At 34.3% G+C, this 17,435-nt stretch overlaps 1 protein-coding gene across 1 annotated transcript in view; it reads left to right on the plus strand.

The window, feature by feature from the left end:
• Positions 1-1,495: 1,495 nt before the first annotated feature.
• Positions 1,496-17,435, plus strand: part of fer1l4 (fer-1 like family member 4) — a 53,188-nt gene continuing 37,248 nt past the window's right edge. Inside the window, exons 1-14 of the mRNA XM_049471788.1 lie at positions 1,496-1,825; positions 3,114-3,169; positions 4,918-5,006; positions 6,606-6,705; positions 7,118-7,212; positions 7,308-7,349; positions 7,475-7,639; positions 8,417-8,477; positions 9,172-9,303; positions 10,209-10,271; positions 10,393-10,477; positions 11,556-11,718; positions 16,067-16,250; positions 17,216-17,402. Coding sequence (XP_049327745.1) covers positions 1,747-1,825; positions 3,114-3,169; positions 4,918-5,006; positions 6,606-6,705; positions 7,118-7,212; positions 7,308-7,349; positions 7,475-7,639; positions 8,417-8,477; positions 9,172-9,303; positions 10,209-10,271; positions 10,393-10,477; positions 11,556-11,718; positions 16,067-16,250; positions 17,216-17,402 — 1,501 coding nt within the window. The 5' untranslated portion in view covers positions 1,496-1,746. The remainder of the gene's footprint in view (positions 1,826-3,113; positions 3,170-4,917; positions 5,007-6,605; positions 6,706-7,117; positions 7,213-7,307; positions 7,350-7,474; positions 7,640-8,416; positions 8,478-9,171; positions 9,304-10,208; positions 10,272-10,392; positions 10,478-11,555; positions 11,719-16,066; positions 16,251-17,215; positions 17,403-17,435) is intronic.

Below are 17,435 nucleotides of genomic sequence, written 5' to 3' on the forward strand. Positions count from 1 at the left end.
TATTTCAGTAATTCAGTTTTTAAATTGTAAAACTCATATATTATATATTATATAGATGTATTAAACACAGAGTGATCTATTTTAAGCTTTTATTTATCTTATTGTTGATGATTATTATGACAGCCAATGAAAACCCAAAAATCAGCGTCTCAGAAAAATAGAATATTATATTATATAAGACCAATTGGTACTTTTGGTACGCAGTGTGGGCAGTGTGCCAAGTCCTGCTGGAAAATGAAATCCACATCTCCAATAAAGTTGTTTTCAGCAGAGGGAAACTGTAAGATATGAAGTGCTGTGAGATTTTGTGGGAAAACAAAACAACTGCACTGACTTTAGACTTGATAATAAAACACAGTGGATCAACACCAGCAGATGACAGACATGTCTCTCCAAACAAACCATCACTGATCATCTGTCTGGAGGAAGACACACAGTCCAAACTGCTTGAGGTCTAGTGTTAAGTTTCCACCAATCAGAGATGTGGATTTCATTTTCCAGCAGGACTTGGCACACTGCCAAAAGTACCTATTATTCTTATATAATATACAGATCTTCTGAGACACTGATTTTTGGGTTTTCATTGGCTGTAAGCTTCATAATCATCAACAATAAAATAAATAAAGGCTTAAAATAGATCACTCTGTGTTTAATACATCTATATAATATGAGTTTCACATTTTTTAAAACTGAATTACTGAAATAAAGTAACTTTTCAATGATAATTTTTTGAGATGCACTAGTTCTCGTCCAACATCTCCCATACCATATATTACTATTATATATATATATATATATATATATATATTTAGATTATATATACATATTACTATTAGTCCAGTTGCAATATTGTATAAAGAAGTTATTAGCTCATAATCCAGAACATGAGTACTCTGAAATCTGTTAAGCATGGTGGAGGTAGACTTGGACTTGGACCATAACCTGGGTGTGTCTAGTTCAGCTTATTGGATTTCCAATAAACTCGTTTGGTTAATTGGCTGGCTGTGTAATTAATGAATAATTAATGAATAAATTTAGATTAAACACAACCAGACCACTCCCCTCGTCCTCAACACTAGATATAAACAATCAGAAGATGCAGAAAAACTATTGCTATGCTAGTTTTGATGTTTTCTGCTCTAGTAAAACAGGTACTCTTGTGATGTCAGGACAGGCAAATCCAGTGTGATCTCTCTTACAGTGATCTAACAGATCTGATTTACGAGACTAATCCGGTTTATCTGCAGTCTGAACACAGCCTGAGGGAGTAACTGCTTTTTTTACACAGGTTTAATACGCACTGGACCAGTTTTTGTTCAATAAAACGATTATTTATCAACTTTTTGTCTTTATTTGGAATCTTCTCACAGTATATTTGTCTTGTTTTTGTCTGATAATCTGAACGATTGTGAGAAATGTTAATAATAATGATAAATATTTGATTTGTTCGGCTCCTGCTGGTTGTTTGTGTAAAAGGTGTTTCAGGAAAGTTCAGGTTGAGTTTTCTATTGATCTTCTGAGAACTTCCTCCCTGAATTACCCTGAACAAACAGAGCAGCTAAAACTGCCCTGCTGCCTGCAAGAGCCTCAGACACACCTGTACACCTGTATACCTGCACACCTGATCACCTGATCCGCAGGTTTAAGACTCTACTGGACGCTGTGTTTGCTGGATGTTAAACTGCAGGATTATAAAGAAAATGATGTGAATCTGAAGAAAAGAAAGGAGGGATTAATCACTGAATCATGTCCATCACTGTTTACCTGAAGACCATCTATAACCTGCCCGGGAAATATGATCGCAAAGTGGAACTGTCCTTTAGAGGTAAGACTGGATAATAATAATAATAATTATTATTATTGTTATAATATTAAGGCTCTTTTCATGCATTAATTATGCAGTTAAAATAGAAAGTTAAAAGCCGATCACTCAAATCAAGGGAATTTAAGAAAATATTAGAGGAACAGATAATATAATAAAATACAATTAAATTAAATTATTAAATAAAAATTCTGTTTATTTCACATACCAAATGTTTATATTTGTTTAATATAAAAGTAATACAGACTACAGACACTGTATAAAGACAGTTACTAGACAGTTAGTAGTATTACATTAATTGAATTGTACTTAATTTATATATATTATATTTTATAATTTATATTTTAAACCATTAGTGTCAATTGATTTAAAAAACGACAGAATTCTGATTAATTGCGATTAATCACAAGTAAAAAAAACTGTGGCAAATACTGAGAACTGGCTAGAGTAAATTTTAAAATGTTATTAACTTCTAAAAACAGTATAATATAAAAAGAAGTTGGTGGTAAATTATTCATTTTTGTTCATAAAAAGACATTAAAACTTTTGCAAAATAATTGTGTGCGATAACGCTTTATCATCGAAAACACTATTTTTATCTGATTTTGCTATTTATAGGTTTATGTTTGAGTAAAATGAACATTGTTGTTTTATTCTATAAACTACAGACAACATTTCTCCCAAATTCCAAATAAAAATATTCTCATTTAGAGCATTTATTTACAGAAAATGAGAAATGACTGAAATAACAAAAAAGATGCAGAGCTTTCAGACCTCAAATAATGCAAAGAAAACAAGTTCATATTCATAAAGTTTTAAGAGTTCAGAAATAATCAATATTTGGTGGAATAATCCTGGTTTTTAATCACAGTTTTAATTTCATGCATCTTGGCATCATGTTCTCCTCCACCAGTCTTACACACTGCTTTTGGATAACTTTATGCTGCTTTACTCCTGGTGCAAAAATTCAAGCAGTTCAGTTTGGTGGTTTGATGGCTTGTGATCATCCATCTTCCTCTTGATTATATTCCAGAGGTTTTTAATTTGCTAAAATCAAAGAATCAAAGAAGAAAAATCATTTTTAAGTGCTCTCTTATTTTTTTTAACAGAGCTGTATATATTATTAAATTTGTATGAATTATATACAGAAGTTTAGTTATGTTATGATTTATGAACCAAATACTAATCTTTTGCTTTTGTCTATTTATCCTTTAATACTTTTTCTCTTAACATCTTTCCATATGAAAAAGTACTATCACTATCACTAAAACAACTTATGTTTGTTATTCAGATTTTACACACAAAACCAAGATTCTGCAGTGTGAAAACGTCGCCATCTTTAAGGAGGTAAGAGAAGCAGCGCTGATGAGTCCTGATGAGTGCCAGTTTCATCTGATGTTTTTTTATGGTCTTTTTTTGCAGCTGAACTTTCCTTTTTATACTTTTTAATACTTAATTAAGCAACAATATGCTTGAGGTTCGCGCTTATAAGGCTTATTATCGGCACTGCTGTGCTGCAGTCACAACCTATATTACGCCTTATATCATAAACCTCCAGTGTATTATTGTGATTATTCCACAGTTCCATTATCACTGTTTATTAAAGATTTATTAAAGAGTTAAAGAGGAGGAGAAAATAGGATCTGTTTGGTTATAAAAACTCCACCAGTTAAAATAGTTCCATTGCTGCTCTGTTTGTAGCTGCTGTGCTGTTTGGTTTGTAAGCGCTGCATCGTTGCTAGGTTACCTGTATGTGGAGTAATACATGGAGAGCTTTGGTTACACAGTGCATTACCGGCTGATAATGGCACTTATAGAACACCTCTTAGCCAATCACATTGCAGGGTCGGATTTTTACTGTGGTATAATATTAATTAATTTAATAATAATATGGATTAGAACACTACTTAAAATACTTGGATTAGACTTTAGTATTAATCTACACTACAGAACAAACTGTTCTCAGGTATTTAAGTACAGCATTATGCAGGATTAGTGTTTATTAGTGTTTATCAATGAAATACACTAATAATCCTGCTTTGTGAAATCCCGTCTGATCTTCCAGCACACAGGCCCAACCCTCAGTCACATTTCTGCCTTTGTTAAGAGGAGTTAAAGGTTAACTCTGCAGTGTAAATGGTGTAATTGTGAGTGTGTAATTGTGTAATTGTGTGAATGTCTGAGGAATGACTAAGCCTTTAGGGAGCGGTTTATAAACAGAAACCACATCCCCTCCCTGCAAAACGCCGAACACTGAAACCATTAAAACACATTACAGATCCCAGAACTCTCACACTGCAGTTTATATACTAAACTTAAAGCAGCAGTGCTTAAGATTTTATCATTTAAATTTAAAGTATTGTTGTTTCTGATTGGAGAGAATACAAAATAGTCTAATAAATGGTATCAGCGTTCTTCTGCCATCAGTCTTACAAAGCCACACACATTTCTGACTATAACAAGCTAAATTAAAAAAAAAATATATATATATTTTCAATTATCCAGTTTTTTATTTCAGCTTTTTAGAAAAACTATAAAAAAAAACTTTTTCAGAAAAACTATGAAAGTGCATTTCCTGAAAGAAAAACAGGATGGGTGCACAGCTAAAATGGCTTTCATGCTATGGTGTCTGTTTTGCTAAGTGGTTGCTAAGGCATTGCTATGGTATCATTTGTGGTTGCTAAGGCATTCCTTAGGTGTTGCTGCAGTGTTAGTAGTGGTTGCTAAGGTGTTGCTAAGTGGTTGCGATGGTGTTGCTGTAGTATCATTGGTGGTTGCTGTAGTGTTGCTAAGCAGGTGCTAGGTGGTTGCTAAGGTGTTGCTAGGTGGTTGCTGAGGTGTTACTATGGTGTTTGTAGTGGTCACTAAGGTGTTGCTAAGTGGTAGCTCAGGTATTGCTATGGTATCCATGGTGGTTGCTATGGTGTTACACAAATCTGAATGTTAATCCAACTTGCAAAATGCAAAAATGGAACATTTTTAGAAATTAGCCTCAAGTGGTCAGAAAATAACTCTAACCCTTATCCAACAAAAACATGTTTACTTTCTTTTTCCATAACTGATTGATTCTGTTATTAAACTGTGTATTTCTGCAGAACTTCAGGTGGCCACACTATGGGAAGATCCAGAAGGATGAGGTTTTGACCATCAGTGTTTACAACAGCAGCAGGATGTTCAGTAACAGGTCAGTGATTTTAAATTATTACTATAAATTCAGGTTAGATCAGATTTACCTTCCTAAAAATACCGTCCTCCTACAGGTATTCCACCTTTTTGTGGATGTGAAACTAATCGATGCTTTTTATAGTGTATTTTTAGTAAGTAGCATGATAATTAGCTTCTGGCTAGTACTTTAATGCTAATAACGCAGTAATAATGCTATCTGTGTCCTTGTTGTATTGTAAATATAGTGTCTCTTATTCTTTTAGATTTATAATCAAATTTTCTGTACTTGCTGTAACTTTTGGGAAGGAGAGTAACGTAATTTTAATTATCTGTATGTCCTGTACATATGCAGTACTGACAATAAAACTACTTGACTTGACTAAAAGTACTATGGAAATGCTAACATCAATGCTAATAGTACTATGGAAATGCTAACATCAATGCTAATAGTACTATGGAAATGCTAACATCAATGCTAATAGTACTATGGAAATGCTAACATCAATGCTAATAGTACTATGGAAATGCTAACATCAATGCTAATAGTACTATGGAAATGCTAACATCAATGCTAATAGTACTATGGAAATGCTAACATCAATGCTAATAGTACTATGGAAATGCTAACATCAATGCTAATAGTACTGTGGAAATGCTAACATCAATGCTAATAGTACTGTGGAAATGCTAACATCAATGCTAATAGTACTATGGAAATGCTAACATCAATGCTAATAGTACTATGGAAATGCTAACATCAATGCTAATAGTACTATGGAAATGCTAACATCAATGCTAATAGTACTATGGAAATGCTAACATCAATGCTAATAGTTCTATGGAAATGCTAACATCAATGCTAATAGTACTATGGAAATGCTAACATCAATGCTAATAGTACTGTGGAAATGTTACCAGAGCTGTAGCGATGCTAACAGCAATGCTAATAGCAATGCTAATAGTAATATGGAAATACTAACATCAATGCTAATAGTACTGTGGAAATGCTAACAGCTATGCTAATAGTACTATGGAAATGCTAGCAGGAATGCTAATAATACGGTGGAAATGCTAGCAGGAATGCTAATAGTACTGTGGAAATTCTAACAGCAATATTAATAGTACTGTGGAAATGCTAACAGCAATAATAATAGTACTATGAAAATGCTAATAGCAATGCTAATTGTATTGTGGAAATGCTAACAGCAATGATAATAGAACTGTGGAAATGTTACAAGAGCTGTAGCAATGCTAAAGGCAATGCTAGTTGTACAATGTTAATGCTTAAGGCACATTAGCGATGCTAACATGATGGCTAATGGTTCTGTGGTGATGGTAAAGGCACAGGGATTCATGTACGACACAGTACATCAAAAAAAAAAAAAAGAAAATACATTGATTTTTAAGTGATTGAGTTTATTGTTAAATTAAAAATAAGAAAAGCCCAGTATAAATATAGCTGATATTTAATAATGATAATTTTAAACTTTAAAAATGCAGTTTAACATCCTATGTATATAAATGTGTGTGTGTGTGTATAAATGTATAAATGTGTGTGTGTGTATAAATGTATAAATGTGTGTGTGTGTGTGTGTGTGTGTGTGTGTGTGTGTAACAGGCTGTTGGGGAAGCTGGTGGTGAGTCTGCAGCATGTAGTAACAGCAGGACGGCTGGTTTTGAGAGAGCCGCTAACAGACAGTAATTACAGCCTGACTGATGTGAGTTACTAAATATATTATTAATATTATTATTAAAGTTTATTATAAAGACTATATATATATACCAAATGTATTTTTTATTACACCTTTCCATACCAATCCACACCTTATTTACTTATTTGCTTACTCAATTATTTATTTTTATTATAATGTTACATGGCATAGCTACATCCAATACAATGAGAAAATGAGACAAGAATATGTGTATAGTATATTTGGCTGCTCATATTATCATTATATTCTTAAACTCTTGTTGTCAATTTACTATTTATTGCTCTAAATTAACCAGAAAAAATGATCAGCGTGTTATTAAAAATCTTGTTCAAATCAAAGTTTAAGTGTGCTATATCCACAGGTTAATCCATATCTGAAAAATTCTAATATTGTAATATTGTAAATGATGATATTGTAGATTTATGTGGAGCTGGATGTGAGGTATCATCCTCTGCAAGGTGCGGCTGGAGAATGGAGCGGTGAAGATTTTACGAAGGTGGAGGACAGAGATGAGTAAGTTATAAAGCAAATACATTAATCTATACATTCATTAAATCTGTTACATTTAAAATAATACATTTTTTGATTGTTTATATTTATTTCTACAGGTCAGGTCTGGTCATTAAGAACACAGGCTTTCTTGATCCTGGGTACGTACATCAATTTTCTTATCAGAAAATGGGATTGCATAAATTTCTCATTTTAAATTAAAAGAGATTTTAATATAAAAGGTTTGCCGTTTATTGTCAGTGATCACATGATCTTTGATTTTCAGAAACCTGCGTCCGCAGCAGTTGGATCGAGATGCCAGGATGCTCGGGCGCAGTCTGATGAAGATAGATAATGAAGATGGAGAGGACGATGATGACGATGACTATGATGATGATTATGATTTTTCAGACTTGGAAATTTCCAGCATGACATTCACTCCCATCCTGAGGTGAGGACATGTTTTAATTCTATAGTTACAGACTGTAGTTGGGTTTGTGTTTCTCTGTATATTTTATTATTCTCCTCCTTATTTTCACCCTGTTCTTCAATGCTTGTGTGTTTTGGGTCGTTGTCCTGCTGCATGACCCACCCACCTTCTGTTGAGATTCAGTTTATGAACAGTCCTGATATTTTCCTTTTAAATGTTCTGATATAATTCAGAATTCATTGTTTTATCAATGAAAGCAGAGCTCCTGGCCCAGATATAGAAAAACAAGCACAAACCATGATACTACCACCACCATGTTTCACAGATGCGATAAAGTTCTTATGCTGAAATGCTGTGTTTTCCTTTCCTTTCTTCAAACAAAACACTTTTCATTTAAACCAAACTGCAGATGTGTGGGCAGTGGTTTTCTCTTTGCAGCTCAGTGTTCTTCTGATGGTGAACTCATGAACATTAGCATGTGTCAGAGGGGCCTTCAGTTGTATAGAAGTTACTCTGGGGCCTTTACTGACTATTTACACACCTTTTACACGCATCTTTGCTGGTCATTTGCATGAGCATCGAAGAACAGAGTGAAAAGAGGATAAAATTAATAAAAAAGATAATTGTAACTTTAGTCAAATCATTTAGATCATATTGTTCTGGCCCTAAAATGAATACAAACAAAAATATATATTTTTTGCTCATAGTGACACTTATATTGTTAGATTATATACCTCTGGAATAATCTCAAAAGCTCTTAATATTAAAGTAATCTCCTGTTTTTATTTTTATATTTAGTCGCTGTAGAGCTTTATCGAAGCATGAGCTCGCTGCAGCCCCTAAAGTGAAGAGCTTCCAGGTGAGTCTATAAAAAAATGACAGTTTATAATGAATTTATTCATTTATTTTATGAGGTAGTTAGAGTAGTTTCCTGTACTCATGTAGTAAATTATTAATATACTTAATCAGGACAAAAGAACTTAAATACTGATGCTGATCCTACAGATTTTATACACAAAAAACTATAATTTATAGTTTTATAAAATCATTCTTTATCAAAATCTACTTTTTTACCTGACACAACTAAGCCTAAACTAATAATAGTGGGATCAATATTAATAGTTATACATATTATTAAATATAATGAAAAGATAAATGCTACTTTTGACATAATAAAGATTTAAAAATAATGAATTAAATTGAGATATATTATAAACCGCTGCATTAAAGAGAATCTGAATTGAGATATATATATATACTGTTTATTTTGTGATTCCAGGGACTAATCATTGCTCAACATTAACCGAAATAAGGATCCCATAGTTAGTTAAAATTGTTGGTGGAGCCTCTTAATGAGCATCTAATTATTTCCAATTTATTATATTAAAAAATGTCTCTGATTATCTCTGGTGTATTGGAGGAACAGGTGACTTCCATTTAGACAGTATGAGACGTCTAGCTAGGAGAGTAGGAAAATGATTTTTAATAAATAAGTATTTAATAATTGAGTATTATTAATAACTGTACTGTAACTGCATGGTGTCCTGTTTTAGGTGAATGTTAACGTGATCGAGGCTCAGAATCTGGTTGGTGTGAACATTAACCCGGCCGTGTACATCACTGTGGGACACGAGAAGAAGCGTACAGCTACCCAGAAGTCCACCAACTGTCCGTTCTACAACGAGGTGTGTGTAGTTTCACATACAGCAGGAAGGGGTTGTAATAAACTGTGGTTATATTAACCTTTTTCTTTGCCACAAATGGTCTAAAAGTCTTTTTTTTAATAATTATTTACCTACATGGTCTTTCTGATTACAAAAAGACAGGTTTTAACATGATCGGTGAAAAAACCTAGGACTAGTTAGAAAAATTTAATTTTTACACAGCTGGTCATAAAAGGAAAACAATGCATTTTTGGTGAATATTTGTAATTAAAAAGTGTAAAGGATACAGCACTGCATAAAATAGAACAAGAATCCTATGGATCGGTGACATGCACATTTAGATATAATTGATTTGCTTTTATAGCGCCCCCTACAGGCAAATCCTTTCAAAACAAATAATACAGGACAATAGAATGCCCAGAAAATACCCCCCTTGTAAGACATACAGGGTCCCTACAACAGGAAGGGGTATATATGTATATGTTTTACAGGGGACTGTCACCTAAGCAAGAGGTGCTTGTAATGAATGTAAAATATAACATATATTCTGACTTGTTTAACATTTTTTTGTTTATTAAATAAGATTTTTCATAGTTTGGATGACTTTAATATTAATCTACAATGCAGAATATATAAAGTTTTTTTTTTTTAATTTAAGATAAAACTAAACTTTTGACTGGTACTGAACATTCCCATTTGAAAATCTGAAGTTGAATCCAATATGGTGGCATTAAAACTAGTTTTAGAGCGTTTTATTATTGTATTAATGTCTGTCAAACAATTTTCATTATATTTGGGTGTTTTTTTATTATTTTTAATACACTCTTTAAATCGAGCGATGGACAGAACCCTAGCATGTATTTTTAATTTATTTTTTGATTACCAATTGACAGAATTTAAGGATTTTGTGTTCTTTTGTCTTTCAGAACTTCATGTTTGAGTTCCAGGAAACGCAGGATGTTCTTTTCGATAAAGTTATCGAGATTTCTGTAAGTATTTTCTTGCTGATTTTTTATTCCTAACTGGGAACAGATGCCTTGTAATTGTCTTTTCTCATAAGTAATATGCTTACAAGCTGTTAAAATGTATGTTTGATGTTATATATTTCAGGTGGTTCACAAAAAAACCCTTGCGTTTTTGATGACTCGCATCGGCACCTTCAAGATCGACATCAGCACAGTTTACCAGCAGCCAGGTACCGTCTGAAGATCTGAGATTCAGTACAAATACGTAGGGGTGGAAGAGTATATTGATTTCACGATATATATATATATATTGTATTGTATTGTATTATTTTAGTTTGTGATATATTATTGATATATGTATGCAAAAAACATAGGCGCTTTATCGTGATGTCATTGTTATTGTGGTCAATATACTGTATAGCCCTGGAAAAAAATAAGAGAGCACTTAAAAACTATGAGTTTCTTTGATTTTATCAAATTAAAAACCTCTGGAATATAATCAAGAGGAAGATGGATGATCACAAACCATCAAACCACCAAACTGAACTGCTTGAATTTTTGTACCAGGAGTAAAGCAGCATAAAGTTATCCAAAAGCAGTGTGTAAGACTGGTGGAGGAGAACATGATGCCAAGATGCATGAAAAAAACTGTGATTAAAAACCAACCAGGATTATTCCACCAAATATTGATTATTTCTGAACTCTTAAAACTTTATGAATATGAACTTGTTTTCTTTGCATTATTTGAGGTCTGAAAGTTCTGCATCTTTTTTGTTATTTCAGTCATTTCTCATTTTCTGTAAATAAATGCTCTAAATGAGAATATTTTTATTTGGAATTTGGGAGAAATGTTGTCTGTAGTTTATAGAATAAAACAACAATGTTCATTTTACTCAAACATAAACCTATAAATAGTAAAATCAGAGAAACTCATTCAGAAACTGAAGTGCTCTCTTTATTTTTACAGAGCTGTATATTATAATATCATATTGTGAGATGCCCTGTGATTCACACCAGTACAAATAACTTTTTTTTTATTTAACTTAATGAAAGTTAATGTTGCTAAAGTGCTTTTTTTCAGTGTATTGACCTTAAAAACTCTTGTAAAGAACACAGAGGCGTTGATCAGTGTGTGGATCTTGCTCTATTCTCACTAAAGTGTGTGAGTGTATTTGTGGGAAGATGATAATGGAGCGATGCTGCTGCTGCTGCTGCTGGTTTAATGATGGTGATTAACTCATCTCTGCTTCAGGCTGATTACAGGCTCTGCAGACAGTAATTACTGCAGCTATCTGTTTCTCTCTGTAGATCACAGATTCTATCAGAAATGGGCTCCGATCACCGACCCGAAGGACACTCGCTCCGGGGTGAAGGGTTATGTGAAGTGTACTCTCAGTGTGATGATGAAGGGAGACTCTATGAACATGGCCAGCCTCCCTCCCGCCACCAGCCAGAACGAGGACATAGAGAGGTATAACAAGAAGATCTAAAAGAAAATATATCAATATCACAATATATTGTATTGTATTGTTTTTATTTGTGATAGATTATCGATATGTTGCATCAAATATGGATATTTGTATTGAAATATACGTGCTCTAAACTACATTTAAAAGACTTGCCCCAAATTTATTAGGCTTACTAATGTTACTGCTTCATTACTCCACATGTGGTGGCGCTATAATCAAACTAATAGGATAATCAATAACATTCACTTACTCATCATTCCCTATAAGAGTCAGGTGTGCTCTTTTTTTAGTAAACACTGTAATACTCAAAATTAGGCATATTAAGACATATTGCCCGAATTAGGGCCCTATTTTAGTGAGAATAGTTTTTCTTCTATGGCCTGTTGTGTAAAAATAGCACTTTTCGAACTAGTCCTAGGATTTTTACAGATCATGTTAAAACTGGTCTAATTGTAATCCGAATACCTTGTAGGTAAATAATTATCAAAAAGCAAACAACTTTTGGACCATTTGTCGCAAAAAAAGGTTCATATAACTATAGTTTATTACAACCCCTTCCTGTTGTCTGTAGTAGAATAGACAGTTATGAGACTTCTGTTTTGAGAAAAAGAAGCATTTACAGCCTAAAGTACAATAAACCAATCAACAGTCTATTTATAGCTCCTTCCTCCTGCCTGGTTTAAACAGCAACAGTGTTTCTGAATACATTACACTGATGCCTAAAGGGTCTTCAGATTACAGTTAGACCAGTTTTAACATGATCGTTAAAAATCCTAGGACTAGTTCAGAAAAGTACAATTTTTACACAGCAGGACATAGAAGAAAAACTATTTTACTAAAATGGGGCCCTAATTCAGCCTATTTTTGAGAATTACAATGTTTACTAAAAAGTCAGAGTGCACCTGGCTCTTAAAGGGAATGATAAGCAAGAGACACTCTGATTGGTTTATTGTACTTTAGGCTGCAAATGCATCTTTTTCTCCAAACAGAAGTCTCATAACTGTCTATTCTACAATAAGGTGTGTGCAGTTTGACAGACAACAGGAAGGGGTTGTAATAAAAAGTAGTTATATTTACCTTTTTTTGCAACAGATGGTGAAAAAGTGTTTTTTGATGATTTGATAATTAACCTACAAGGTCTTTGGATTACAACAAGACCAGTTTTAACATAATCGGTAAAAATCCTAGGACTAGTTCGAAAAGTGCAATTTTTACACAGCAGGCCATAGAAGAAAAAACATTTTCACTAAAATAGGGCCCTAATTTGTCCAATATGTCTTACAGTTTTTCTCAATTGGTTTGGCTCATTTCTTGAAACTGAGATGACATTCCTATAACTAAAAGGTAAATTGGCCAAACAGACTTACAGTTCTTCACAACACTTCAGATAACCAGCAAAATGTCATATGTCTCCCAAAACGTTCATTCTTGCTTCAAAATGAAGTCTTTCTCCCATATAAATAGTCAGTACCATAAAAATGGCATAGATCCTTCTCAATTGCTTTGGCACATTTTCATTAATTTTGTCCATCTGTCAAAATAAACTGGACGGTGCAGCAAAACTACATGGATCCTCATCACTGCTCATATCGCTCCAAAAACAGTTTACCCACGTGTCAAAACTGATTTCCTTTCTCACACAAATCATCAGTGCCCCCAAAATGCATTGTCCCTTTGGCATTGTGTAAGTACTGCAAGTCAAAATGCTTAGATGTTTTGTCTTTATGGCAGAGGTCTAGCTAAAGGAATACAATGTTCACACCACACACACTGCACTCTTTCTGCTGAGGAAATTGTAACTATTTTTATTTACATTACATATTTAAGTACATTTTTACACATTACTGTAGGTAGAAAGAAAAGAAAATACTAAGGAAAATGTATCAAATATACTATGTATACAAAATACATTACAGTAGGTAAAAAAATAGTCAAGCATCACAAATGCAATACAGTAACATTCTGACTACTCTGTGTCACTCCCCTCTCTCCATCACCTTCCTGGCCATCCATCCGCTGCAGTCTGTTTGGCCATAAATTCTCATCAACATTGCATCTGATATGTTCTTTAGCAATGCACTGTGGGAAGAATGCCTGAGCCATCCTCTACACTGATCGCCACAGGACTATATAATCATTATATCATCACAGGACTATATCATCGTTATATAATCACAGGACTAGCATCAAAGAACTAGCACCAGGCCAAGATGTATACAGTGGATAGAAAAAGTCTACACACCCCTGTTCAAATGGTAGGTTTTTGTGATGTAAAAAAAATTACAATAAGACAAATAATTTCTACCTATAATGTGACCTATAACCTGTACAATGCAATTGAAAAACAAACAGAAATCTTTCAGGGAGGTGAAGTAAAAATAAACAACTGAGATATTGAGGTTGCATAAGTGTGCACACCCTTTTATAACTAGGGGTGTTGCTGTGTTCAAATTTAACCAATAACCTTCGAACTCACTTTAAATTGGAGTCAGCACACACCTGTCAACAATTAAAGTGCCTCTGATCAACTCCAAATAAAGTTTAACTGTTCTAGTAGGCTTGTCCTGATATTTTTGTAGCCACATCTTTCAGCACAAGCCATGGTCCACAAAGAGATGCCAGAGCATCAGAGGTATCTCATTATTCATAGATATCAGTCAAGTGAAGGCTACAAAAGTCATTAAATATACCATGGAACACTTTGAAGACTGTCATCATCAAGTGGAGAAAACATGGCACAACAAGACATTACCAAGAACAAGACATTTGACAAAAATTGATGATAAGACAAGAAGAAAATTGGTCAAGGAGGCTGCCAAGAGGCCAACAGCAGCACTGAAGGAGCTGCAAGAATTTCTGGCAAGTACTGGCTGTGTAGTACATGTGACAATAATCTGCCGACTTCTTCATATGTCTGTGCAAAAACAAACATCCAGAAAACATCTAAGCTCTACTTAATTTTCCAAAAAATCATCTGATATCTACCAAACGCATGTGGGAAAATGTGTTATGGTTTAATGAAACCAAGGTTAAACGTTTTGGACATAATTCCAAAAGCAACACTGCTCGTCACCAAAAGAACAGCATACCTACAGTGAAGCATGGTGGTGGCAGCATCATACTTTGGGGCTGTTTTTCTTCAGCTGGAACTGGGGCTTTATTCAGGGTGGACGGAATTTTGAACAGTTCAACAAAAGAATGGCTTCAGCGGTATAAGATTAAGGCTTTGGAATGGCCCAGCCTGAATCCAGACCTGAATCCCATTGAACATCTGTGGGGTAATCTGAAGAGGGCTGGGCACAGGAGATGCCCTCACATTTTGTCAGATTTTGAGCAGTTATGCAAAGAAGAGTGGGCAAATTTTGCCACATCAAGATGTGTCACGCTGATAGGTTCCTACCCAAAAAGACTGAGTGCTGTAATAGATGCCAAAGATGTTGCAACAAAGTATTAGTTATATGTATTTAACCAGGTGATTTTAATTTTTTTGTTTTATATTTTTTCGCTGTAAAGATTTATGTTTGTTTTTCAATTGCATTGTACAGGTTATAGGTCACATTAAATGTGAAAAAAGTTATGAAATTATTTGTCTTGTTTTATTTTTTTTACAACACAAAAACCTGGCATTTGAACAGGGGTGTGTAGACTTTTTATATCCACTGTATATAGAGCAATGCCAGCATTCAAAATAATAGACAACAAACTGATGGATTGGTCACCAGTAATGTGGGACACTCATTTTCGTCAAAACCTGCTTTCACCTGTTACCTACTCACCTGATTGTAATGAATTTATGAAATGTTCCAAAATATGTGTTTTGTATTGTATTACAATTTCTTAATTCATTTTGAGAATTGAGCAGACTATTCTGCAGATGATGACTTATATGATGAAATTGTGCTGACATGTTTTGAAGAGAACAACCATTACACTGAGAACTAACCAATTAAGATAGATCAACAAGATGCATTCTTTTGGAAAATGTACTAAATGTAGGATGATTGTGTTAAGTGTAGGCTACTTGTACAAAACCATTTGCAAAGATGTACTAAGTGCTTGAGACATGTACAAAGCATTTGAAATGTGATGAAAGCAATGAGAAATGCCATTCTGTTATGAGAAACTGCAAGTTAGTTTGGGAATTTGTCCATGTTATTTTGAGAATGTCATCTCAGTTTCAAGAAATGAGCCAAACCAATGGAGAAAAACTGTAATATGTCTAATTCTGAGAATTACAATGTTTAGTAAATAGTCAGAGCTCACCTGACTCTTAAAGGGAATGATGAGTAAGAGGCTCACTGATTGGTTTATTGTATTTTAAGCTGTAAAAGCTTCTTTTTCTCCGATCAGAAACCTGCTGCTTCCTAAGCGGATGGCGGCGGAGCGTCCCTGGGCTAAGTTCCTGCTGAAGATCTACCGGGCGGAGGACCTGCCCAGTATGAACGCTGGCTTTCTGGGCAGCTTCTCTAAAATGATGGGAGATAAGAAGGTTTTTATCGACCCGTATGTTCAGGTCACGTTCGCCGGCCAGCAGGTGAGTCATTTACTTTTAGCATTAAACACAGTGGTGGATTATACTCATAAAGTAAAATATGGCTACTAAAAATGGCCACTAGTGCACAGATAGTGAATTAAAGTGATTAAAACAAATATAAGTACATATAATATACTCAAGAATTTAGTGAATAATGAATAGTGTAATAAAAAGTTAGATTTTTTTAGTTCTTCACTGGTTTTCACAAGTTTATACTCCGCCTATTAAAACCCTACAGCAGGAGCAGGAGCAGCAGTGTGTTTGCTGAATAGTTAGTAGTGTGTGTGTGTGTGTGTGTGTGTGTGTTTGTTAAATGGGTTGTGGTGCTCGTGATGTTTGATCTACAGTCTACGTCTTTCCTCATGAGCTCACAGTAAACACACACAGAACATTAACTCATGTATTTTTATATAACAGCAGGTTAAAGAACCCGATCCTTCACCCTGAGTTTCTGCTCTCAGAGGAAGAGAAAAGCTTTGGTCTATTCTGTCTGATTTAATAATAATAATAATAATAATAATCTGAACAATCCAAACCTGCCATTGCTTTAAGTAGAGGTTCTCAAGCTATTTAGATCAAGTTCCACCAATGACCAAACTAAAACTAAAGCTAAAAGATGCATAAATTCAGATTTGACCTTTCACATTTATGTCACATGTCTGTGGATCGGATACGTATCCGATTTAGGACCACATAGTCCTAGTGAAAGTGACTCAAATCTCATTGGAAAAAATCAGATTTGGCACGTTCACACAGCCATGAAAAAATCCGATCTGAGACACACTGAGCAAAATATCTTGTGGTGTTCCACAGGGTTTTACTGTAGGACCAATTAAAGTGATATAATGTTAATAATGATTAAACTGTAGTTCTGAGAGTGAAGCACTGAAGTGTAGATTAAATACAGATTCTAACAGGTAAAATGCTTTGTTCTTGGTGTGAATCACAGTTTGTTGTTGTTTTAGGGAGAAACGTCGGTGGTGAGTAACACTAACGCTCCGGAGTGGAACGAGCAGATCTCCTTCATAGAGCAGTTCCCCCCCCTCGCCCGCCGGATTAAAGTTCAGATCCTCGACGACTCCAACATGGGGGACGTAGCCGTGGCCACGCACTTCCTGGACCTCCAGCAAATCTCCAACCCCAACAGAAACGGTACGCTTTTAGAGCTGGAGATAATATCAGTTT

Source organism: Astyanax mexicanus, chromosome 24 (assembly GCF_023375975.1).
Source record: "Astyanax mexicanus isolate ESR-SI-001 chromosome 24, AstMex3_surface, whole genome shotgun sequence".
Lineage (NCBI taxonomy): Eukaryota > Metazoa > Chordata > Actinopteri > Characiformes > Acestrorhamphidae > Astyanax > Astyanax mexicanus.